General features: G+C 35.2%; 2 protein-coding genes across 3 annotated transcripts in view; one reads left to right on the top strand and one right to left on the bottom strand.

Moving 5' to 3' along the window:
* The first annotated feature begins 77 nt into the window (after window positions 1-77).
* FAM92A1 (family with sequence similarity 92, member A1) lies at window positions 78-23,663 on the top strand. Of its 2 annotated transcripts, XM_008576407.1 has the most exons (9): window positions 82-181; window positions 737-971; window positions 3,225-3,293; window positions 4,222-4,323; window positions 7,048-7,053; window positions 8,502-8,606; window positions 14,688-14,801; window positions 20,506-20,625; window positions 22,574-23,663. In XM_008576407.1, exons 1-9 carry the CDS (start codon window positions 156-158, stop codon window positions 22,658-22,660), a joined length of 864 nt encoding a protein of 287 aa, XP_008574629.1. In that variant the 5' UTR covers window positions 82-155; the 3' UTR covers window positions 22,661-23,663. The 2 variants fall into 2 exon arrangements, with proteins under 2 accessions (XP_008574630.1, XP_008574629.1); XM_008576408.1 differs by lacking the exon at window positions 20,506-20,625 and having other exon boundaries at window positions 78-181.
* The window catches only part of RBM12B (RNA binding motif protein 12B), a 22,253-nt gene continuing 8,761 nt past the window's right edge, over window positions 12,547-26,038 (bottom strand). Inside the window, exon 3 of the transcript XR_550755.1 lies at window positions 12,547-12,608. The gene's annotated coding sequence lies outside the window, so the exon portion shown is untranslated. The remainder of the gene's footprint in view (window positions 12,609-26,038) is intronic.

The raw sequence follows: 26,038 nt of genomic DNA, 5'->3' as shown, positions 1-26,038 counted from the left end.
GTTTTGTACTTTTCTCATCAATGCTTTTGGTCCTTGTCTCCGGCTCCCGGCGGTGGTGGCGGCGGCGGAGGTTCGCGCCCCAGAGCGCGCCCGGGCGCCTCCAAGCCCCGGTCGTTGGGCTGCTGCCGAGGGTCCCCAGCCGCGCGCGACGCAAGATGTCGAGGCGCAGTCTGGAAAACCGGTAACAGTCTGGGGCCCCTCTGTCCGGGGCCGCCCGCAGGCGAGGGCTGGGGTGGGGAAGTGGAGGCTCTCTCCGTGGGGCCTCCGCGCCGAATTCCGTCCCTGGGCCGGAGGCTGCAAGGTCCCCGCTGCGCTCTGGGGCCTATCTCCCTGCGCTGCAGCGAGCGCCAGCGGCCGGGAGGAGCCCGGGGCCCGGCCGCCTGCCACCCACGAAGGCTCTCGGGCTCGGGTTCCCGCACTGCCGTGGGCGGTGCAAAAGCCTGGGAGGCAGCCAGGCGCCCAGGCCGGGCAGCGAGGACCAGCGGGAGCAGCCGCCACCCGGCAGCGGAAAGGTCCGCCCGGCCCGGGCCTCTCGGTGAGCCTGCACCCGACAGTGAGGCCAGGCCTCGAATGGGGTCCTGAAGGAGGGCAGCCCGCCCCAGGAGACTGTGGGATCGTAGGTGGGTTTGAGCCTTCAAAGCTACTTGAATGCCCCGGAATGTCTGCATATCAGATGAACGTGAAGCCATCGCATTTCTAAGGAGAATGTTTTGCTTTTTGTCACCTTTTTCTCTAGGGACGCTCAAACCAGACAACTGCAAGATGTTGTCACAAATGTGGAGAAGCATTTTGGAGAGCTGTGCCAAATCTTTGCTGCTTATGTGCGGAAAACTGCCAGACTGCGAGACAAAGCAGACCTCCTGGTGAATGAAATCAACGTGTATGCCTCTACAGAGACCCCAAATTTAAAGCAGGGCCTGAAAAACTTTGCTGATGAGTTCGCCAAACTTCAGGATTATCGACAAGCCGAGGTATGGAGTAAGGTCACAGCATCATGGTTATGAATGAGCTGTGAAGTAGTACATGAAGGAAACATGAAGACTTTCACTTGTAATCTACCTAACTGCAGTGGCAAACACATACTTGATAAACATATTTTCATGTCTGTAACATTGTGTGAGTCTGTTAAAGAGAAACTTTCCGTGGTTTTAAAAAAATTTTTGTTTTTTTCAAACTAAACTTTAGGGTATCTTAAAGTTTTGAATTTCCCCTCTTCATTAGCCAGCTTTTGGCTAAGGGGTGGCCGTTTGCAGGGGGTGTGTAAATATAGTATCCATGGGGAAGAAAAGCATGACTTGTGTGCATGTAAGAACATTTTGAAGTATGACTGGAGATGGAAAATGTTGGGAATGGTAATGTGAATTAATAGATTATTAATAAAGGGGCAAGAGATCCTTGCTGCTTCCATGCTCTGGAAAGTTGGCCAATGTTTCATTGACACCCCCCACCCCACCCCGCAAAGGCTATGATTTATATCGGGTAAGCAAACAGTATTGAGAGAGACATGTGAGGCTTTTAACTTTGGGTAGCAGGAGAGGTGTTCTTCTGATTGTTTTCTTTCTAAAAGTCTATTTTTTTCTTTTAATACTTTATAAGCACTTTCACTTATATTTATTTTTGGTTTCAAGACACAGAAGTTGCCTAGTTAGAATTGCATTGTTTGTTTTGTACTTTTCTCATCAGTGCTTTTGGTCCTTTTTTAAAGCCTAAAACTGAAATTTCAATTATTAAAAAATAAAATGAGAATAATAGTCTTTGAACCCATCATTGCTATCCATACAAAAATTTAAGCAGTAATAACATTTGGGGGTACTTTTTGGAAAAATGGTGTGTTGTTGTCATATGACATTTCTGTAATAAACAAGCAACTGTCAGATATACATGATAACGGGACTTAATGTTTCAAAATAGTTTATATTACAGATAATCCTAAAATTCTGTTATAGCCAGTAATTTCAATGCCCCTTTCTAGAACACCTTTATGCTATTTATCAAATAGCAAAATGAATTGATTTACATTTGTCCTCCTTTTATTTCCCTTGCTTACCAAATGGTGGAGGTGCTAATGAACAATGACAAAAGGTAGGCAACAAAAAGGAGAACAGAAAAAAGACGTGGATAATCTTTACACTGAATCAGTGTATGGATTCTTAGAAATGGTGTCGACTAAACTGTCCTAACTATTCATGGTCTTGATTCCAGGATTCCTAATATTTAAATGCTTGATGGGAATTTGATTTTTTTTTTTTACTTGCCTAAAATATTTTTAAATGAAACATGTATATTCATTTTGTTTTCAGAAACTAAAGAAAAATACATATGAATTGAAATGTACTCATTGATTATATACATGTATCATTTTCAAAAAAGCTTTTTTCCTGTTAAAATAACACATGTTCATTTTAAGCAATTGAATACATGTCACTTGTATTACCTATCCTTAGACAAAATTTTAATGTCCAAGTGAGTTATTTTTCTTATGCTATTTTTATATACATTCCTTTTTTAAAAAACCTGTTTCTTCAATGCCTTCCACTGGTGCTATTAGTAAAAGAAGTAATTACTCAAAATGTGATAAAAACTTGATATCTAAGAAAACTGTAATTCTGAATAAAAAAGAGATCAGCCATACAATCTGACAGCTCAGTAACACTAATACCGTTTATCTTGTTCTCTAGGCTTTGATAATTCATGAGTGGCTTCTCAGAAAAAAATGCAGTGAATATAGTGATCCCTATGCTTTTTTTGCTTTTGAAGGTTGTCTCGTTCTAAATGGTTCCAGTAGGCTGTATCTTTCTGCTTCAATTTTTTTTTTCTGAACAGTTGAGCTACTGCAATTCAGAAATAATATATGTAAAGTTTAACACTGCTAAACAGTACTGTACTAAATTTGAAATTGTTACTGTACTAAAATTTGAGATGACTTAAAACTTACCCAAAAACTGCTCCTTTAAGGTAAAAAAGTAATCCTAAAATGATGGTGTAGCAAGAATAAGCTCCTTGTAAACCTGGGACATTTTCTTGTTGTGTTGCATACCAGGCACTTTTCTGCTTTTGCTATCAATGTACAGCTTAATTTAGACAGTGACATTTTAATGTAAAAATTTAAAAATATTAATCTGGGTAGTAGTTATGTTCAGGTTAAAGAGCATAGGTTTTATTTCAGAATTTAAATTTCAATGTCTATTTTCTTTTCAGTTATATTGTATAATAATTTTCAATAGGTTGAAAGACTTGAAGCCAAAGTAGTTGAACCTTTGAAAGCTTATGGAACCATTGTAAAAATGAAACGGGTAAGTAAATTCATTCTTTCCTATTAATAGGTATTCTGGCAGAGTATGAAGTTTCCAACTGTCTTTTTAATAAAAATTACAAGGTAGTATATATTCATTCTTTTTACATACCCTGAAAGATCATTTCTTAGATCTTTGAGAATTGAGAAACATTTTTACTGAGCTTGTTAAGTATACTACTGTAGCAGCATAAGATATTATTATGGAAACTTTAAAATATTTAGTATTTATGAAGAATGATCATGAAGAATATATGGACAGAAATTGTTCTATGAAATAAATATGTTTATATTTTTGTTTTAAAGCAGGTGATAACATTTAGACTTTTAAAATGAGTGTGACCAAGTTCTATTTTTAAAATCAACTTTATTGAGGGCCGGCTCGGTGACGCACTGCTACAGTGCGCCGCTTGGGAGTGCAGCGGCACTCCCGCCGAGGGTTCGGATCCCACATACAGACCGGCTGCTCACTGGCTGAGCGAGGTGCGGGCGCAACACCGAGGGTTGCGATCCCGTTGCCGGTCCCGGTCCGGTACGGGCACGACACTGAGGGTTGCAATCCGTTGCCGGTCACGAAAAAAGACAAAAAGGAAAAAAAAAATCAACTTTATTGAAATATAACTTACAAGCAATAAAATTCTCCCATTTTAAGTGTTCATTGAGTTCACTGGCAAATGTGTATACCCATGTAACCACCAATCAAAATTATATATGTACGTACATATATATATTATGGTTATAGTTTTGTATTGAAATTGTATGATTATTTTGAGAGAATACTAAAAACACACACACTAATTGTACCGTACTCGTAATTCCTGTGGTAATGGTGCCTAGATCAAAGAAGCATTCTTCCATTCTTAAAACAGAATGTATACATTTTATTACTTAAATCAGAAATTTTTATTAACAGAAATGCCTATTTACAGGATGATCTCAAAGCAACATTAACAGCAAGGAATCGAGAAGCTAAGCAGTTAACTCAGTTAGAAAGAACACGTCAGCGAAACCCATCTGATCGACATGTTATTGTATCCTTTGAATTTTGGTCTTTAAAAAAATGTTTTGTAAGGTATGCAGTACAAAAGTAAATGTATATGGAGATTATGCATTTCTATTTTAAAAGTGTGGAGAATTTGAATATAAATGTTGAAAAGAATCATATGCATTTAGGAATTCTCACTATAGATATTAGCTAAATTTAAAGAGATTATACCACCTAATTCAATCTCTTATATTATTTTCCACGATAGACTTTAAAAAAAAAACAAACTCTCAAATGCAGATGTTTTCATAAAGAGTAAATTAAAAATTCTGATTTTTTTTCACATGGTGATGACTTAATTATAAAATTTTTAAAAAACAAAAAATAATTCTAAAATTAAAGATCTATCATTAATTCTAATATATCAATGCCCTCTCTCCCCACTTTTGAGAAAAGGGAACAAAAAGTTTTTTCCCATTATAATTCCTTTTCTCTTTTTAAAAAAAAACTGTGAAACCACAATTATGACTTTCAGCCAAAGACCCTCAGGAGATTTAAGAGTATAATTAAGGTCCACAGCTAGACAGAAGGGATCTAAATAGGAGTATCTATGAGTAACAAGGTTCTCCTGTTAAACATGACTATTTCTTAGTCTAGAATGCACCTGGTTCATGACTAAACAACAGCATACAACATAGTGCCTGGCTAACTGCCAGCAACTGGGGTAGGTAGAACTGTGTAGAAAGCACTAGCATCTCTGCTGCCTTTCCCATTCCTTCTTTTGTGTGTCTCCATTCTACTTCCTAAAGGTTGTTACTGCCAACTCAGCCAAAGTCCACATGAGGACTTGCTCTTTGGGGGCATTTGGGGTTCCAGAACACTTCTATTCCTGAGAAAAGTCCCTTGAGCAGTGATATGGGGCTACGCCAGTTGCCTGGTCCTTCCTCATTTGGACCAAAGGTACATAAGCCCAACCTTGTACTAAAAAAAAATGGGCAGCCATAGTGCTGAGAGTGCCCATTGGAGGCAGGAACAGGAACATCTAGACAGTCATTGAGGCTTAAGATCTGCAAATTGGAGATCATAGACTCTGTGTTTTAAGCAAGTCAGAGAAACCAGAGTCCTGGCAAATTTATGAGTGACAACTAGAGGTCAAGGCAGAGGCCAGGGAGTTTCACCAGTGTTTAGGAATTAAGCGAGAGATCAAATTTGTTTTGTTTTGATCTTGAGGGGGTGGTGGGGTGATTACATGAAGGCAGGTATAATGTAACATTTGGAATCCTGAACAGTTGGCAAGATTGAATCAGAAGTATTGGTAGCAACACTCAACACAAATGAATCAGTACCTAAGACAAAGTTTTGTGACTTGGATGCTCTGCTGTAAACACTACTGTGGAAGACCATCTTACAGCATAGATGAAACAGGGCTGTGAGTTCACATGGGGGGAAATAAATGCAAAGACTGAAGAGATTATTGATACAGTTGAACTGATTTGCTCACTGGGCAAGATCTACAACTGGTGGATTTGACAACCTAAGATTAGAAAATAAAGGGTGATTTACATGTAAATGTATTCAATATACATATAAAAATATTCAATCACAGCATCATAGAATTTTTAGGGTAGACCCTTAAAATTCATATGACTATTCAGAAGTAGTATACTAAAGTTCAATATGTAAAATAAAATCCTTCTGGTAGAAGAGGATGGAATAAAGAAGAATCCTAGGGCTCTACCTACTCACCACCACCCCCCCACCCACCCCCTGCCAGGGCTTCTAAACAAGCTTCCTAGAACAGTTTGAAAACATGAATCTGGCTTACTCTTTTATAAATCATTTTAGACTCTTGACTAATTCCATTTAATATATTGATATCTTTATTCATGGAGTTGTATGTTAGTATTTTAATCAAAAACATTTCCTACTCAAATTGGTGCATTATAAAATTTTGAAGAATTTTCAGGGAAGGGAAGAAATATTAGAAATCTATGTTCTCTTTGCTAAAAATAGGTGTGTGACTTTGGGTGCTTGAGTGAAGGGATTTGAAACTTTTAGAAATGAATAGTAGCTGCTGGAGTGTAACAGAAGGTTAATATACAGATGTCCCAGTTATGGCTTCTACTTCCCCATGCTTTCCTACTTTACCCAATTCTACTTACCCTTCCAAATTTAAAAATGAAAATACCAATAAATGGGGAGGGGAAGACATGAGTCAAAAGGAAGTAGTCACAAGTAAAGACATCAGTTACATGTAATAAACAGTGTTAGGAATTAGGTCCAGAATTCAATCCCTATTCCAGCCAGCCACCAAAAAAAAAAAAAAAAAAAATGTATTAGGAATTAGTCTGCTTGAATATTTCATTAGCAAAAGGTTATCACATATCAAATAAGTGTTAGAAATTTCCTTATACTAATAAATCTTCAAGGAGCTCTATTTTACTTCTTAATTTCCTGTGGTGAGGTTATAGTTTAAAGAATTCTAAGCCTAGCAAAATAGAGAATTATTTTTGATTCTTGGTTTTGATTAAGTTGAAAGTTTGTATGTTTTTAAAATAACTTACACCCCATATGGTAAATGTGTACACAAACACACAGAGAGAGGGGTGTATATGAATATATTTTTAAGCGCTCAGTATATTGAAATTGTGCAGTTGAATTAACCTAATTGCAAAAGTATATAATTCTAAAGATGACATAATTTTAATTTATTGAAAAAAGTTGTTACATTCTCTTTGAAATGTATTTTTTCCTTTATGAAAAATTTCAGTCACAGGTGCGTAATAAAGTGGTGTGTCGAGAAATGGATCCTTATAGTAAACCCTTTTACTTGTTTCAACTTGCACATTTTCTTGAGAACAAAAAAAAAAAAGGCAAAGGCTAAATGTCACAATATTACATGTCACAGAAGTTTGATGACAAATGCAAATTTTTCCCATGATTAATTATTAAATGATATATATGAGACTTTTGAGTAAATATGATACTAGCATAGGAAACAAACTTTATTAGAAAACATTTAATGAGAAAATTGGGCTATGTCTTTTAAAATTTGTTACTATTCTTTTTTTTTTTTTTTTAAAGATGACCAGTAAGGGGATCTTAACACTTGAATTGGTGTTGTCAGCACCATGCTCTCCCAAGTGAGCCAACCAGGCCATCGCTATATAGGGATCCGAACCCTTGGCCTTGGTGTTATCAACACCACACTCTCCCAAGTGAGCCACAGGCCGGCCCTTCTATGTTACTCCTTTAAGAAAAAATTTTAAATGTTTTTGGGCATCTATAGTCCTAAAGAAAGAGATGCTTGAAGAGAAACGTGATTAGATTGGAAATGTTCTCACTTACCAGTACTGTGGCCATTAGCTACACTCATATATGGCTACTGAGCTCTTGAACTGCAGGTATAGTAACTTAGGAACCAGTTTTTAAATTTTAATTTAATTTTAATGTAAATGTAAATAGCCACATGTGGCTAACGATATTGACTGTTACAACACATATCTAGATAGTATACATGTCAGTGTGAAGCAAAGCATTAGATTTGCTATTTGTTACTAGTATTTATATTTTTTATAATAAGCCTAACTAAATAGAAACAATCTAATATTGTTACCTTGTAAGAAGAATCTACGAGTAAAAATCTCATGCTGAAATACATATTTGTAGTATACATTCTAGTCCACCTGATTAAGATATTATAGAATCTTTTCTTCTGTCTCTTTACCTTTTAACCCTTTCTCCCCTCAAAAGAAAGGATTTATGACTTATTAACAAATATTTTCAATCTTCTCAAACACTGTCTTAATCTGTAAAGTATAATAATACTTATCTCATAAGACTATTGAATGGATTAAATGAAATAATCTTTGTAAAGGACCAAAGAGAATGATTGGCACAGGGAGTGAAATAGATGGAGGCAATAGAAAATATGGAAAATCACACAGTAAATCATTCAAGGGTAATAGGGAAAAAATGGTTTTGTAGAAACAAAAGGATTTTTGTTTTCAGATCATGAATCATGTCACTTAGATTTAAAGTTCTTTATTCTGCATGTGCTTGTTATATATATCATTTTATTATATGTGGTAAAATACAATATTGAGCAATTTACACTGTTATGCCAAAGAGCCAATACTGTGATAATAGCATTTACCAATAGACTCAACTGAATGGATTCTAATTTGATTTTTTTGTAATTTTGATTGGTAAATACTTTTGTAGGCAGAAACCGAATTACAGAGAGCTACAATAGATGCTACCCGAACAACTCGTCAGCTGGAAGAAACTATTGATAATTTTGAGAAGCAGAAAATAAAGGATATAAAGGTAACAAGTAACTGTTAAGGTTCAAAACATGTTTTTTAACCTTATTTTTTAAATTTAGATTTATGAAAAATTTAAATCATTCTGAATTTTAGCCCATAAATAGTCCTTGTGAAAAAAAAATATTATAAATTAAACCATATCAAATGTTATTTTTTTACAGAAACAATGGTATATAAAAAGGGCTACATGCCCAACCAGAGGCCAGATATTCAGCTTTTTAAAAAATCATTAATACTGTTTAATCAAGGAGAACTATCATTTATAATGTTTTTATGTATCAGGTGCTGTTTCAGCTGTATGATCACTTTACATAAATTACCTTTCAATCTTCACAGTAACCCCATGAAAATGAAGTGGTGTCATTAAGAAATTAAGCCAATATAACATAATTTAGTCAAAGTACCATGGCCAAAAAGAAATATGAGCTACAAGCCAATTATGTTTTTTTAATCTGTATTTTCTATTATAATACACTGTCATTAATTTTTGTAGCATAAAACTTCCTAGTAACTGCTTATTATCAAATAAGTAAACAGGGTAATAGTAACCAATCACATAAATTTGCATCCACCATGATATGGTGTGTTAGTCAACAAAGTCACAAGAATTGCCTTATTTTACTGTAACACATCAACAAATTTGAAACTTCTTCAGGATCATAGAATTCAGCAAGTCTTCAGTGACTTTTTGATAGGCCTCTTAGGAAGATTTGATGGATTGCATATGACCATCTTATATACTTTAGAACTCATCTAAGGATGTCTTTTTGGCTCACTGCAAATTTTTCTCTAACAAGCTTTAGTGATTTTTTTATTTATACTACTGTCAACAAAGAAATCTCAACATCAAAAGCTATGTCTGTACGAATAAAATAAGCATTATCTACCACTTAATTATCTCATTCCTCTCTGAAATCCAGGAAAGAACATTCATTGCATCTTTTATTTTCTTTAATTTCCTGTCATAGTTTCAAAGGATTTCAGAACTTTAGCCTCTTAATTCAGTCACAGGCTCTGCACTCTGCTGTGTAATAGCAGATTGCTACTAATAGAAGAGCACCTCAGGAGGCTGTCCTGAGACACATACCTTTACCCAAGCTGGGAGAGTATGGTCAGAGCATACAGTTTTACAATTGCTGACATCCTCTCTTAAATTAAGTGAGAGGAAGTTAGGTAGGTTATTAAGATAATTAATGTGTTAACCTGAAAAATGAGAATGGAGACTTGTGAGGTATTCCAGATTCCATTGCCACCTAAGTGGCACCTAAGGTTAGGTGACAGGAGTCTGATTCCTAACTTCACCAGTTACTTGGGCATGCAAAATCTTTTTTACACATGGAAATTCAGTTCTGCTCTGGTCTTTGGGCTCACTTCTTTCTTTCACCCACATACGGACTAACTTGACAGGTGTTTTTAATTCTCTGAGCATCACTGAGTACAAAATTGGGATCGAAATGGTGAGTGCAGAATTCCCAGCTACAATTCCTACTACCCAGGATTTCCTGAAGCATTAGGAGATGGAGTGAAGGGTGCACAGAGAAGAAAAGAGCTTCCAATCTTTTCCCCTTGTTTGCTGTATCAACTCCAAAAGAGGGAAATCTGATGGTCACAGGAAAAAAAAAAAAAAAGACAAGAAAAACTTACACTTTTAAGTAACTGAGATATAATTCTCAGTGTCCAACTCAGTGGTTTTCGGTTTATCTACAGATATATGCAACCATCACCACTCAATTTTAGAACATTTTCATCACCTCAATATTGTACACGTTAGCTGTTGCCTGTTTCCCTGTCCTAGGCAACCACCACTAATCTATATCTCTATGCTTTGGGCTATTCTGGACATTTCATATGAATGAAATCATAATATGCGGTCTTTTGTGACTGGCTTCTTTCACTTAGCCTGCCTTCAAGGCGTATCCATGTTGTAACAGGTATCACTACTTCATTCCTTCTTATGGCCAAATGATATTCCATTGTACTACCACATTTTGCTTATCCATTCATTAGTTGATGAACATATGGGTTGGTTTCATGTTTGGGCTATTATGAATAATGCTGATAAAAAAACACTTATGTGCAAGTTTTTGTGTGAACATAAATTTTCATTTCTCTTTGGTATATACCTAAGAGTGGAATTGCTGGATCATTGGTAACCTTAGGCTTAATCACTTCAGCAATTGCTACTGTTCCAAAGTTGGTACACCATTGTACATTTCCACCAGCAGTGTATGATGGTTCCAATTTCTCTGTATCCTCAATGCTTACTATTCATCACACTTCTTGACTGTAGCCCTCTCTAGAAAGTATAAAGTAGTTTCTCACAGTGGTTTTGATTTGCGTTGATTATTGACCATTTGCATATATCTTCCTTGAAGAAATGGCTAGTCATATCATTTGCCCATATATTTTTTTTTCAGTTTATGAATTTATTTTTATCATTACACAATGTAAACATTCTTTGTTGCCATTTACCCTTTGCCCATATTTTAATTGGGTTGTCTTTTTATCATTGAGTTGTCTTTAATATATTCTGTATACAAGACCCTTATTAGATAAATGATCTGCAGTTATTTTCTCCCATTCTGTGGGTTGTCTTTTAACTCTCTTGATGGTGTCCTTTGAAGCACAAGTTTTTAATTTTGATGAAGTCCAATTTATCTTTCATTGTTTGTGCTTTTTAGCTCTTACATATGTCTTTGATCCACTTGAGTTAATTTTGTTGGAAACTTTTTCTTTTTGGCGACTGGCCAGTACAGGGATCAAATCCTGGACCTTGGTGTTATTAGCACCACACTCTAACCAACGGAGCTAACTGGCCAGCCCTTAATTTTTGTATATAGTGTCAGCTAAAGGTTAAATTTCATTATTTTGCATGTGACTATCAAGTTGTTGTAGCACCATTTGTTGAAGAGATTATTCTTTTCCCATTGAATGGTCTTGGCACCCTTGTTGGAAACAAGTTAACATGATTTTATTTCTGGACTCTCATACTTTTTCATTGCTCTGTGCATCTGTCCTTATGCCAATACTATAATGTCTTGATTAACACTGCTTTGTGGTAAGTTTTAAAATGTCTGTGTGAGTATAACTACTTTGTTCTTTTCTAAGAGTGATTTTGCTGTATGTATATCTGTTGCAATTCCACATGAATTTTAGAATCAGGTTGTCAATTTCTACAAAGTCAGCTGATATTCTGATATGGATTGCATTCAATCTGCAGATCAGTTTGGGGAGTACTGACACTTTAAGAATGATTGTTCCAATGCCTTTTAATTTATCTAAATCTTCCTTAATTTCTTTAAATATTTGTAGTTTTCAGAGTATAAATTGTGCGCTTCTTTTGTTAAACTTTTTCCTAGGTATTTACACTTCCTTATGCTATTATAAATGAAATTATTTTCTTAATTTCATTTTCAGATTGTTCATTGCAAATGTATGGAAATACAATTGATTCTTGTACACTATGTCCTATAACCTTGCCAAATTCAATTATTAGTCCTAATAGTTTAGTGAATTCCTTAGGATTTTTCTACATACAAAATCCTGTCATCTACAACAACCTACACTTTATGCAAACTACCATAGCTCTAGCAAACTTCCAGAGATGTAAGCACCAGATATCAATACCATACTCTGTTAGGGCTCTGAATCTCTGTTCTGTACATCATTCTTCCTCACTGTCAAACTGTTTTCCAATTTTGGCCTCATTTGGAATCCTTTATGATAAAGAGGGATGCAGAAATCCCATGATACTAATAGCCTCAAAGATCAGTCAAAAAGTGTTACATTCCTACCCCTATTTCTAATAAAAACAATATTCAATTATTGTGTTGATTTTAGCATGTTTCATAAACATTTCTATGAGACAAATTCTTGGAAAAGTCAAAGTTATTGATGCCACTCTTATTTGGGGGAGAAACATAGAGCATTTTTATTCTTACCTGTTATCAGGCTATTGCTTCAGATGAGGGCAGAGTTTGTGGTTCCTTCTTTAACAGTCACTCTGGAGGCAGAAATGATTGGCAGTAATGAGTACTGCTCATAACTGTATTACTATGTTTGAGGTGGGTTTAATTGACAATTCCATTTGAATTTTGGTAGCTGCATTAATTAGCAAGGAAGCACAATTTTTAGACGACTTTTCATATGAACTTTGCAAAGAATTTCTTTTTCTAAGAAAGGTTGGTATAGAACTTAGTGTACAGAACAAGAGAGAAAAATTCACAATCCCTTTTGTTTCCTATGAAATAGGAAAAGTCATGTTATATGATGAATTTCAACCTACAAAAAAAATCTTGACCGGGGTCACTTCTAGGATAAATCGGGACAGGAACTTAGTATGTGGTGAAGTAGCTGAAATAAGCAAGGAACATCTTCTAAATTTAATTTTTAATAGCTTTATATTTTATTATAAATATAAAATCATAAAATGTTTTCATAACATAATAATCATACTGCTCAAAAATAATCAACATTTTTTGGTTTATATCTAACTTTCATACTTTTTTTACTATGCATATATACAGAGAGATATAACAACAACAAACATTTCTTTAGCACTGACTATGTGCCAGGTATTTTAAGTATTTTATGTGGATAAACTCATTGACTCCTCATAACAATATGAGGAAGGTACTGTTATTACCCCCACACAGTTATGTATAAATGGGACCACACTATATGTAGCATCTCGTTTTAAAACTTATTATGGACATATTTATGCTAAGAAATAGAGATCCATATAATCCTTTTTAGTATTCTCATATTTTGCAATATGGGTATATTAATCTATTTAAATAGTCCTCAGTGGTGGACATCTAGGTTATATTTGCAATTACAGATGTCACTGCATCCATCAACATCCTTAAATATTGGCCTTTGTGCTGGTCCAGTTATGCTCTTGGAATAAATGGGACAGATTACCAGACGTAGAGTTCCTCGATCAAAGAGGATTCACACTTTGAATTTTAACCTGTTTTAAAAACTTGTCTACAAATGTACAAGACCACTCCTTTCTGGATGGTTATCTCAGGAGAGCAGGGATTAGAGGGAATGTGTATTTGACTATTGCCTTCCAGCCTAACCTATGCTTGAGTATTTTCTACTTGTTTCTTATTCAGCCAAGTACTCCTACATTAATGATTAGACATTTTATTTTGGTAAGAGACTAGATAACTAACAAAAGGATAAGATCCTATTTATTGAAAACTTGTCTGGTTTGTATCCTTTCGATACCTACCAATTACTTCATCTCTGCTTCAATCAACATGCACATCTTCATTCTCTTTGCTCATCATTTTACTTACCATCAGTTTTCATTATGCTCATAGAACTTACCTGCAGATAGCTTATTTCTGAAGTAAATGATTGATTCCAGCAAGAACAGCACAGTGCAGTGGGCACTATATAACGTTACAGCTATAACATTAGGAAGGGTTATAACCTATAGCTCTTACTCGACAAGAGCTATACCTTATAACCTTAGAATCAGATCCATGTGTCATCATTCTGGCTGTGAGCAACATTGGGCAAGTCATGTATTTATAAACTGGAAAACTCTAGGCAAATGTGTGGTACAATAATCAGTGGTAGGAATAGCATTACTAGAAGTAATTCCTTTATCGCTAGAGAATACAAGTAGCATAGAGTCAGAAATATGACGAAATATAATTCCATCCTAAAAAATATTCTGTTGTTTAAACATCAGTTGGAATTGCTAAAATACCAACTTCTGAACTGAATTACTCTAATAAATAGGTACGTGGTATAAGAGTACATTGTAGCATACATCTTAGATATTTTTATTACAAATGTCAGTTACTAGCTATAAAGAGAGTTGACTAAAATAAAAAATAAGAGGGAAGTGAATGGTGACATAGGAAATATATTGGTATAAAGTAAAGGTCTGCTGCAAAAGGTCTTCACAGCTATTTTTATTTCAGTTATCTTTTGTACTTCATTTGCCCTGTAAAAAAAACCAGATACCTCTCTACTTCATAAAATGCCAAGACTATAGTGAGGAATAAATTTACTAAATTTATAAAGCAATTTGATTGTTTAATTCAAATCTTTGGTTTTTTAGACTATATTTTCAGAATTTATCACAATTGAAATGTTATTTCATGGCAAAGCTTTAGAGGTCTACACTGCTGCCTACCAAAATATACAAAAGATTGATGAGGATGAAGATTTAGAGGTACGTCTATATCTTTCTAAGCTAAGTTCTGTTAATATGGAAATGTTTAAAAGAGCATTAATTTATATGGGTAAAAATATCTTAAATTAGAATCCTACAATAGTTTATATGTTATTGTGTAGAGTCCTAAATAGTTTTAACTTTTATGACTTTCCAATTATTTTTAATTTTTCAAACTAACCATGGTAAAAGTTCCAAGATTTATTAATAGCTAGTAAAATGTAACTTATATAAAGCCATTACATGAAATACTGTTTATCATTTTGACTGGTGATATAAGCCCACTAAAGTGTGCTAAAAATAACTAATGTTTATTGATTTGAGCAACATCTGAGTGTTTGTCATGCACAATGCCGAAAGCTTTACACGCATTTTTTCATTCAATCCTCTAATAGTCCTATGAAGTAGGTCATATTATTATTCTCATTTTACAAATACAGAAACAGAGACTTTAAACAACTTCATTTGTCTATGGCCACTTAGCTAATAAAGAGCAGAATCAGGATTCCAACTGGTTTTATGTAACTTAATCACTAAGCTATAAAATAAATGCAGGCTTATGTAAGCTTGCTTTTTGCTAATAGGAATTTTATTTAAATAGAAATTCTGATTGACCAACTAACATTAGAGCAGTTAAGTATGAAGGCCTGATCTGATCTTCAGTAAAGCACATCTGAAAAGTGAATGTCCTATTCTCTTTACAAAAAAAGAAAAACAGGCACAGAGGTATTTTTGCTGAAATAGATAAAATATTCAAGATATACTTTGTTCTTATTATCTCTAATGTAGAAGTGAAAAAAGCCATGTACTCTAAAGATACAACCAGAATTCTGTATTAGTAAATGATAGAATTTGAGGATCTCTTCCATTTAACAATTTTGAAGATTCCCCCAATTTCTTTCAAATTTTTTGTATCTTAACTGTCAATAAAAAATACCATCCTTTGAGCCTTCTTGTCCCATTACTTCACTGGTTCCAGGAAACTTAATTCAGTAAAACCAAAATATAGCTTTATGAAAATGAAGAAAGGTGTATGTTTTAGTACATGTGTACCTGCTTCCAATGCCAAAATCTGATTTCACTTTTGTCATACATAGGAAGTCATATATTGACAAAATATTAATATCTAAGTATCATTTCCTTCCAAATACTAAAGGTAAGGTTTCTTAATTATCACTCCTTTTTATGGCCTGTTTTTTTTGTTTGTTTGTTTGTTTTTTGTCTTTTTTTTCGTGTCCGGCAATGGATCGCAACCCTCAGTGTTGCGCCCGTACCGGACCAGGACCGGCAACGGGATCGCAATCCTCGGTGTTGCACCCGCACCTCGCTCAGCCAGTGAGCAGGAACCGGTCTGTATGTGTGATCTGAACCCTCGGCGGGAGCACCGCCACACTCCCAAGCGGCGCACTGTAGCAGTGCGCCACCACGCCGGCCCCTGGCCTGTTTTTAAAATATATATTATCAAGATTATGTCATTTGTAAAATAAAAAAATAGCAAATGTTCGTTCATATAGTGGTTACTTTGGGGTAGCTGCTGATCTGTGCATTTCAGCTATGTTAATTATTTTAATCCTCCCATCATCTATGATGAAAGTACTTATTGTCCTTATTTCTATGGATGAGAAAACAAAGCACTGTGAGGTTAAGAAACTCTCCAGAGGTTCCATAGCTAGTAAGTAGCATAGCTGGGAGTCAAACCCAGAAATCTGATTACAACACTGTTATTTTTATCTTCTACACTAGACTGCCAGAAGTATAGTTCTAGATGAGTGACATGAACTATTTCCTGCAAGAAAGAATACTGCATTAAGTGGCAGGTGGAGTCCCTTTATAAGTATTTTCATTCTTTTTCTAATACCCTTGACATGCTATTTGTTAATATTAAAGTTCCTTCAAGTCCTTTGGTCCCCAAGATTTTCCTTCTTATTCCAGAGGCCCTAGGTACCTTTTTTGTCACACCACTTCATTAATTCTCTTTCACTACTCTTTATTAGGTAGCTAGGTAGTTTGTGGGAGAAGAGCTCTGTGAAAAACTAAAGGTTTCAGGGCTGTGTGGTAGATGTTTTTGAATATCAACTTTCCACTTTCTAGTGATTTTGAGCAAGTTAACTTCTTCACTCTTCAGCTTCTTCCTCACTAAAATGGAAATACTTGTAGTACTTACCTCATGTTTGTTCAACAACTATTTATTGAGCACCTGTTCTATATGCCAGGCACTATTCCAAGTGCTGGGGATTTAGCATTATGTTAGAAATGGTCCAAGTTGTCAAAGCAGGAATTTAAAATCTACCAGGGAGGGCCGGCCCCATGGCTCACTCGGGAGAGTGCTGCGCTGGTAGCACCAAGGCCGCGGGTTCGGATCCTATATAGGGATAGCCTGTGCGCTCACTGGCTGAGCATGGTGCAGATAACACCGTGCCGAGGGTTATGATCCCCTTACCGGTCAGAAAGAAAAAAAAAAATCTACCAGGGAGTTCCAACATAAAAAATACTATGTAACTTTTATAATGTGACCAGTCCCATAAAGAAAAAATATTTTTTCTATGTGCTGTGTGCGTGTGTGATGGGGGGTTCCAATAGTATGGAGAATCGAAGAGCGATTTCTTAACTAGACACTTGCAGGACTATGCAAAAGGCGTAGACAGATATACATACAAAGGCCCTGAGGCAAGACTATTGTAAATAAAAAACAATGTATTTAAAATAGCACAGTACTAGGCACAAGCATGTGTTCAATGAGCCACAGGCATAAATTATTATTATGCCATACAGCAACTGTGGAGAGGAGAGGAGAGCAGTCTGGGGAGAGTTGATGGACCAAGGGAAGCAAAATTATATCAAACAGGTACCAAAAGAAAACCTGTAAATACAAGGTTTCTTGGAAACAAACAAGATGCAGAGAGAGACAGAAAAATAATTTGCTCTTCTTCCAGGCAGTCCATGCTTTATGAGAATTGCTGATATTGATTCCAGCTGCAGCCGAGTTTGTTGCAGTTAGGCACTCTAGTTATATCACAAACCATCTTACTTTGTTCTTCACATAAAAAGTATTGTCAGGCCCATTTTCCCCTTCAAAAGATCACCTCTGTACAACCACTTCAGAGCATATTCAAACATTGAGATTCACTCCTCTAAGAGATCTTGGACCATGTTGGAAAATGCATTATTGTCAATAAACGAACATTTCTGTAAGTTTGTTTTGCAGTAAGGTTAATTTTAATAAGTATCTAACCGGTTTAGACTTTTATCTCAAGTGTTGCATACTGTCTTCCACTTTTCACTTTAAATTCGTCTTTGCTAGAAAAGTTTAAAAAAGGAATGTTCTAACAAAAAAAAATCCCCTCTAAATATGTTGACTAGAGTCATCCAGTTTTTATATCATACCATAGGATGTCAGTGTTCCATATCTGGCACCAAAATAGAATTCTGTCCTCAGTAACTTTACCCTAATTAGCATCCCTGAATTGCCCTAAAACACCAGCCTCACCTTCAAAGTTTTATTCCTTTTGTGTCCTGCAGTTTTGAGATTTAAAAAATGTGTATGGACATCCCCTTAGTTTCAGTCTCCTTTTTTCCCTACAACATGGGGATTAAACTGTTAACATCATCCATTTGGCAAAAGTGAATTTAATTAACATCTTCTATTTGCCAGGTTATTTTCTTAAACTAGGAGGGGTTGCAAAGATAAAACAGGACTCCTTGCTCTTGAGGAACATAATTATTGCGGAGACAGATATGTAATCTGAAAAATGACAGTGAGATAAATGTATACTAGAGGGTAGAGAATTTTATGACTTGACTCTTGAAGGACAATTAAGTTTACTGAACTCCAGGCTAAGGAACCAGCATTGCAAAGGCCTAGTATAACAAATGTTCTGCAAATAGGTATATAGCCTAGAAGTGGAGAGTGGTAGATAGGGTTGAGTGATCTTAAGCCTTGGATGTAGCCTTGAGTAGTCAGGAGCCACAAAAAGTTTTTGAATAGAATAACAACATATCTTGGTCTTTAGTAAGATGTCTAAGTAAACTTATAAAGGTATAGTCAATAAAACAGAAGTACCTCAGGTGAGAAATTTAGGTAGAATTCCTAGTCTTATAGCTTACTCTGTTAAGTATAAGATAATGTTTTTCATTGTAAAAGTGAATCTAGAGCTGTCCAATACAGAAGCCATCAGGCATATGTGGCTTTTTAAGGTTAAGTTTAAATAAAAGTAAAAATTCAGGGGCCGGCCCGTGGCTCACTCGGAAGAGTGCGGTGCTGATAACACCAAGGCCACGGGTTCGGATCCTATATAGGGATGGCCGGTTGGCTCACTGGGTGAGCGTGGTGCTGACAACACCAAGTCAAGGGTTAAGATCCCCTTACCGGCCATCTTTTTAAAAAAAAAAAAAAAAATTCAGTTCCTCATCCACATGAACCACATTTCGAATGCTCAGTAGCTACAGTGGCCAGTGGTAGCAAGCAAAGGTAAGCACTTCCATCATCTCAGAAAGTTCTGTTGGACAATGTTGGTCTAGAACAGAAGATACTTAGGAACATGAATATGGCTGTCAGAAGAGTATACAGACTATACAGAGAATTAGTTGAAGGGTAGCCATTAAATACTGTGTAAATGAGATCTTTTAGAGAAGGATTTTTAAGTGGCCTAAGGAAAAGTCTTTTAAAATATTTTAAGGTGTAAGCAGTAGAAAAGGAGATGTGAAAAAGCAGGGCAGCAAGCACAATGAAAAAGCTTAATGATGGTATGGAAAAAAAGTTTCAGAACTAGGACTGTGAGGATGAAGATGAAAAGACAACTTTGGTGATTCTGGCAAGAGCAATTTTAGTGGAAGGTGAAAGCCCAATTGTAGTTTATTAAAAAATGGAGATGAAGCAGAATATTTCAGAAGTTTTTTAAACAGTATTATGACGTCGAGGTCATAATAATAATAAAAAAATTGATTTTGAGAGCTTATCTGTTTTCTGAGGGAGGGAACTTGTGGAAAATGAAAGCTTTCGTTTGAAGTTTTGGATAAAGGAAAAAAACACATTGGAAAGGATCAAAATGACATTTGCTTTTTAAAAAAATAATGTGGGTGGAGTGAAGTGTTTAAGGGAAAAAAGAGAGAAAGTGAGGACCACCACCTGATAACCTTACCTGTCTATATGTTAGAGAAATGCGTGAACGGAAAAGATAGAGATAGGAAGGCTTAAGACTTGGAAGTACTGCCTTAAGGAAAGAAAATTGACAAGTCTTGGCATTCCAGATCCCACTGAAGTTGGGACTCAGTGTTAAAGTGGTTCCAGTTTACTCTCATGTGATTTTTCATAGCAGTACAGCACTAAAGTTAAAATTGATAAATGACGTGAGGATAGACAGAACCGAAAGAATCAAAGAGATGTTGCAGCCTCCCTACCAGCTTGCATAGTTGGAACTTTTGCAGTTTCCTTTGCAAAAGCACTCAAATGATTGTTTCGTGACTAACTACTGCTTACGTCCCTCATCATCTTATGTGGTTCAAATAGAATTTTTTAGGTTTCATCTTTTCAGCTTAGACTATTTTTGTATTTTGCTTTTCTTAGAAATTTACAATAACTGGAATTTTGTCCATGGGGAGGGGTTGCTTAAGAAAAAACAAAATGTTAACTGAGAGGAACTTAATTTGATTCTCTAGAATTTCAGTTTAGTATCTACTTTATAATGATGTTTTATTGTTGCAATAGGTTTTCCGAAATTCTCTGTATCCACCAGATTATTCATCTCGTTTAGATATTGTAAGAGCAAATTCAAAGTCACCTCTTCAGAGATCACTATCAGCTAAGTGTGTATCTGGAACAGGACAGGTGAGCTAGAAATATTTATTCACTGATTCATTCATTCATTCCCTGGCAAAACGATGATTTAAAGGAATCTGAGCTGCTGCCTGTGGAACTGTTCAATACTAAAAATGTTCACCTTCAGTCACAAGTTCTCTATAACTTTACCCTCTCTGGGCTTATTTCCCCTTTTGTAAAATGATGGAAGGTTGCACAAAGTATCTTTTATACTATAATCACATATTTACTTCTCTCTAAAGCAGAACAGTTGAGAACACAGGTGGAAAAAGAATGCTAATGTAGATTTGTCAGTATAATATGAATAGATTCTGAAGTCACACGGCTTATGTTTAAATCTCACCATAAATACAGTTGACCCTTGAACATGAACAGTGCATGGTTTAGAGGCCCCAACCCCCTCACAGATGAAAATCCACATATGCCTTTTTGACTCCCCCAAACTTAACTACTTTACTACTTAAGTTACTTAAGCCTAATAGCCTACTGTTAGGCAGGCTGCTAAACTGATGCATGACATAACCAAAATTTTTCCAATTTTTAAAAATCTGTAGATAAGTGGACCCTCACAATTCAAACCCATGTTGTTCAAGGGTGAACTGTTTATCTAAAACAGGCTTTTGTTGAACATTATCATAGATCCAGAAGCACAGATTTTTAGAGAAAGTGCCAGTTTTCTCATTTCTTTCATATCCAGAAAGCCTGAATGACCTCATATTAGGGATCCACAGCCTTTTTCTGTAAGGGGCCACAGTAAATACCTTAGGCTTTGGGAGCCATATATATGGTCTCTATCCCAACTAAGAGCAGCTATAAACAACACATAATCAGTATGGCCATGTTCTAATAAAACTTTTATTTACAAAAACAAGAAGCAGGCTGGGCCATAACTTGCCAAACCCTGATCTATACAGCTATGCCCTTTTCATATCTAGCCTTCAGAATTTATATTTTCAAAATACAACTTTCAGGTAAATTTGACCCAATACCTTGTATTTTCATTTGATTCTCCTTTAAGCATTTATTTTCTGCTTTATATTTATGTCTCTTTCTCCCTTGCCAAATTATATTTTTATTATTCCAGCATTAAGTGCCTTGCACGTAAATTCCATAAATGTAGTATTATATGTAAAATTTCAATTATTTAGTACTAATAATGTTACCTAAGTTAGCTAACATTTGTATAGCACTTTAGAATACATTATGTCAGGGTTTCTAATCCTCAGCACTACTGACTTCCAGCCAGATAACTTGGATGGGGGAGTACTGTCCTGTGCATTAAAATTAAAATGCTGAGTAACATCCCTAACTTCTACCCACCACAAGGTGCCAGTTGCACACACAAATACACATCCCGAGTTCTGACAACCAATATGTCTCCAGACACTGCCAAATGCCCCCTGGAAGGTATAATCACCCTCAGAGACATTTTCAGTAAGATGCCCCAAGGGAGTACAGTCAGGACTTAAAACTGGTGGGTTTAGATTCTCAAATCATTCCATTCAAATCACACTTAAATATTGGTATTTCTGTCCCATTCCCTAGTTGCAATATCCTTCTGTTTTTGCCATTCATTTGATGAATCTCATTCAAATGCTGTTTTTGTGACCCAAGAATTGTTTAACTTATTTTTAACATTTGTAATATACAGAGGCTATACTTTTCTCTCAAAGTACTTTATGTTATTGATGTATTGGTGGCTATCCAACTGGAATCAAATGGTCAATTTCACATTTTTATTCAAAAATATGATGAATGAATGAAAAAAATTGTGACTTTTCAACCTTAAAATACAGTAATTCATAGGGAATGTTCATTACAAAAAATTATTGTATGTGGACATTTTTCTGAAATATTTGTTCTTTGGGCCCTTTCCTATAAGGGCATATAAAGATACATACCAAGCATGTAAAATAAGTTAGTACTTTTTATTTTTAAAAATGTGAACTTTTAACAGGTGTCCACCTGTCGACTAAGGAAGGAGCAACAAGCAGAAGATGGTGGTGATGATGAAGAATTAGACATTACAGATGAAGAAAATTAATTTTAAGTAAACTTCACATTTCCATTTTCATCTTAAATGACTTAAAATCCAGCACTACTGAAGTGTAAACTTTAGATTCACTTGATACGTTAAGCTTCAAAACAAAATTGTACTAGAAATGGAAAAATAAAGGAAATTTATGTTGACCGAAAATGAAGGTTTTAGAAAATATTACACACCAGTCATTTCAACATCGTACCTGGTGGTATGTGATCTTTTGCTATAACTGCCATTTTTAAAAAAAGATTATTTCCAATTACTTCATATTAATACAGTTACCTAGTTGAAGTTCAATAGTAAGTAGATGACAAAAACCAAAAGATCTAACAATTCCACTTTGTTTGAGATTACAGTCTATGTTTTCATCACCAGAAAAAGGACGTCCTAAACAGCTGTTCTGATTACATAAAAATTCTATTCCATGAAGCCTTAAGTGAAAAGTCTTGGTTTTTTTCTTACTTTCACTAAGACCTTATGTTTCATCATTTGATTTGTAAACTTACTTTTCAACAAGCATCTAATCAAACAGAATAAAGGTAATGGGACACTAAGACATCAGTGTTTTACAAATATACATAAAGCATAAATTTTAGCTTTCAAAAAAGCCACATTCACCCTGATTCTGGTTTTAAAACAAAACTGCTATCATACTAAAGCATTATACATGGTACTGCAACTTTTGGAAAGCTAGTAATTTGGTGGAATGTTGCCTCATCATGGAACACCATCAATCATTAAAAATTCTATAAAAACTTTAACCAAGCTACCATCTAATTAATAACAGGGTATATAGTCACTATTATTCCTGAAAGCATAAAATAATTTAACTATAGCCTTTCCATATATCTGATACTTTTGTTTCTTTTGGTGAAGAATTCTAATTTTGTTATTTCATAGATCCCAGTCAAACATATAAAAATTATGAAACTTACAAAATCATTTGGGATAACCAAGAAAAGCAATTATTCATAACAGGAAAATAAAGACTTTTCTAGAAAGCTTTTTTGACTTTGTCATTCATGGTTCTCTTCTTTACAAAGCACTGCTTCCTGAGAATAGTACTAAGTGATAAAATTACTTCAGTACTTCTTTTATGAAATATTCAAAACATTTTTTTTTTTTTTTTTTAAAGATGACCGGTAAGGGGATCTTAACCCTTGACTTGGTGTTGTCAGCACCACACTCACCCAGTGAGCAAACCGGCCATCCCTATATGGGATCCGAACCCATGGCCTTGGTGTTATCAGCACCGCACTCTACCGAGTGAGCCACGGGCCGGCCCTCAAAACATTTTAAAACCCTAAATTAATTGATATTCTTAAGAAACTGAGGATTGTCATAGAGTTTTTATTATTTTCTCAGTATTTAAATTTGGTGTTGTAGTTCAGGGGGAAAAAAACAGAGTTATAGTTATTTCTCTTGCTGCTTACTAAATAGCATCTTACTTCTTTTGAGTATGAATTGCCTTATCTGTAAAGTTAAGTGTCTAATATGTTAAGCAATTAGCAAATAATTCTGGAATAAAGCATATGCTCTGCCTACCTCAAAGAAATATTCTAAGAACAAAAGGAATACTATCCACGAAAATACTTCCATCAATGTAAAATTAAGTTTCACCATTTAGACCAGACTTAGGTTGGCAAATGTGTTCTTAAAGGGCCAGATGGTAAATATTTTTACACTCAGTGGGCCAAGAGGGAAAAACAAGGCTATTAAAAGGATAGTTATGTAACCATTTAGGATGTAACCACCTTTAAAAATGTAAAAACCATTCTCAGCTTCCCTGCTGTAATTAAAAAAAAAAAAGCAAACCAAACCATTCTCCATTTCTTATCTCCAAAATAGGAATAGTAAATTTATTAGGGTTATCAGGATTATGATAGTTAACTCATATATAATTACAGATCACAAATATATAGTATTTCAAGCAGTTCAATAAACAATAGCTAATATTTAACGCAAAGATAGAGACAGCAGGGTTACGGGTCCACTGCTCTTGACAGTGTTTAGTAATTGATAGAAGTACACTTAATGATTTTTACCTATCTCTTGGTTATGAGACTAAGTTTACTTTTTTAGATATAATCATACTTTTCAGATACCCTTAGACAAGTGTTTGGCTTTAAGATAAAATGTCATTGGGTGTCACACTAGAGGACCAATATGCCTCCAGTGTACCTGATATATCTAGAGGTAGGAGAGGAAAAACTGGCTATAAGATGAAAATTATTGAAGCTGGATGACAAGTACATGAGAATTTAGTACCTTATTCTCTTTAAGTGTTTGAAATTGGTGGTGTGCTGGTAAAATGGCTCTCTGAGGGGACAAAGGGAAGGGAATGCCCTCATTTGCTGCATTTACCAATTTCCATGGTGTAAATACTCCTACCTTGGCCAATTTAAGTTATCAACATATCACTGAAGGCAGTTAGAGATGTGCAAAAATGGCTCCCACCCAGTAGAAGCCAGCTTTCTGTAATAAACTTCTCATCATGAAGGTAAAAAATATTAAGCCCTGATATATTATGGAAATATTCACATCAATTAATTTTAAAATGAAAATACAAAGCTTGTGTTTACTGGGGCTGGCCAATTAGCTCAGCTGATTAGAATACAGCCTTCTAACACCAAAGTCATGGGTTCAGATCCCCATACCAGCCAACCACCAAAAAAAAAAGCTTGTGTTTACTATATCTGGCCTTTTATCAAGCACCTCCGCTCAGTTTGAGAAGCAATTCCACATTGTGATCTTTCACTGTAAGCTTAATCATCACTTTATTGCTATGTGAGAACTTTCTAAGTCTTCATACATTCCTCAAGAAGTGTCATCAAATGAACTACCTATACAATCTTTGAGCAATTAAAAACATGGTTTCTTCCTATTCTGTTCATTGTGCTTGGTTTGGATATTCCAAACAATCAGTTTATTCTCCTAGCTAGTTATAAGCTTACCTGTTCATAAAGGGCCATACTGAAGTGCTTTGTTAACCAAGTTTACCAGATTATTCATCGTACTAGTAAGCAGGATATTCACTACTAAAAACACAGAAATTTAAATGGTCTTTAGTTTTCTTTAAACCACTGAAAATTAACCCCAAATACTTATAGGTACTAAGTACTGACAAAGCATTCTACTTCTGCAATATCCTATTATTAAATGACTGAACTGCCATATATAAATTCAGTAAATCTTTACTCAATATGGAAAATCTCTGGATCACAGAATTGAGGAAAAATAACCTTATGTTTTATATAAACTATAAAAAGACAACTAAAGTCAAATCATGTTGGATAAAATGAATAATTTTGAATTAGAAGCCAATATATAATGTGAATATCCCAAGAAAATCCTGGATATAACAAAACTTTTTTTTTTTTT

The sequence above is a fragment of the Galeopterus variegatus genome, unplaced genomic scaffold (assembly GCF_000696425.1).
Source record: "Galeopterus variegatus unplaced genomic scaffold, G_variegatus-3.0.2 Scaffold1345, whole genome shotgun sequence".
NCBI classification, from domain to species: Eukaryota; Metazoa; Chordata; class Mammalia; order Dermoptera; family Cynocephalidae; genus Galeopterus; species Galeopterus variegatus.
This window is presented reverse-complemented; position numbering and strand designations above follow the sequence as displayed.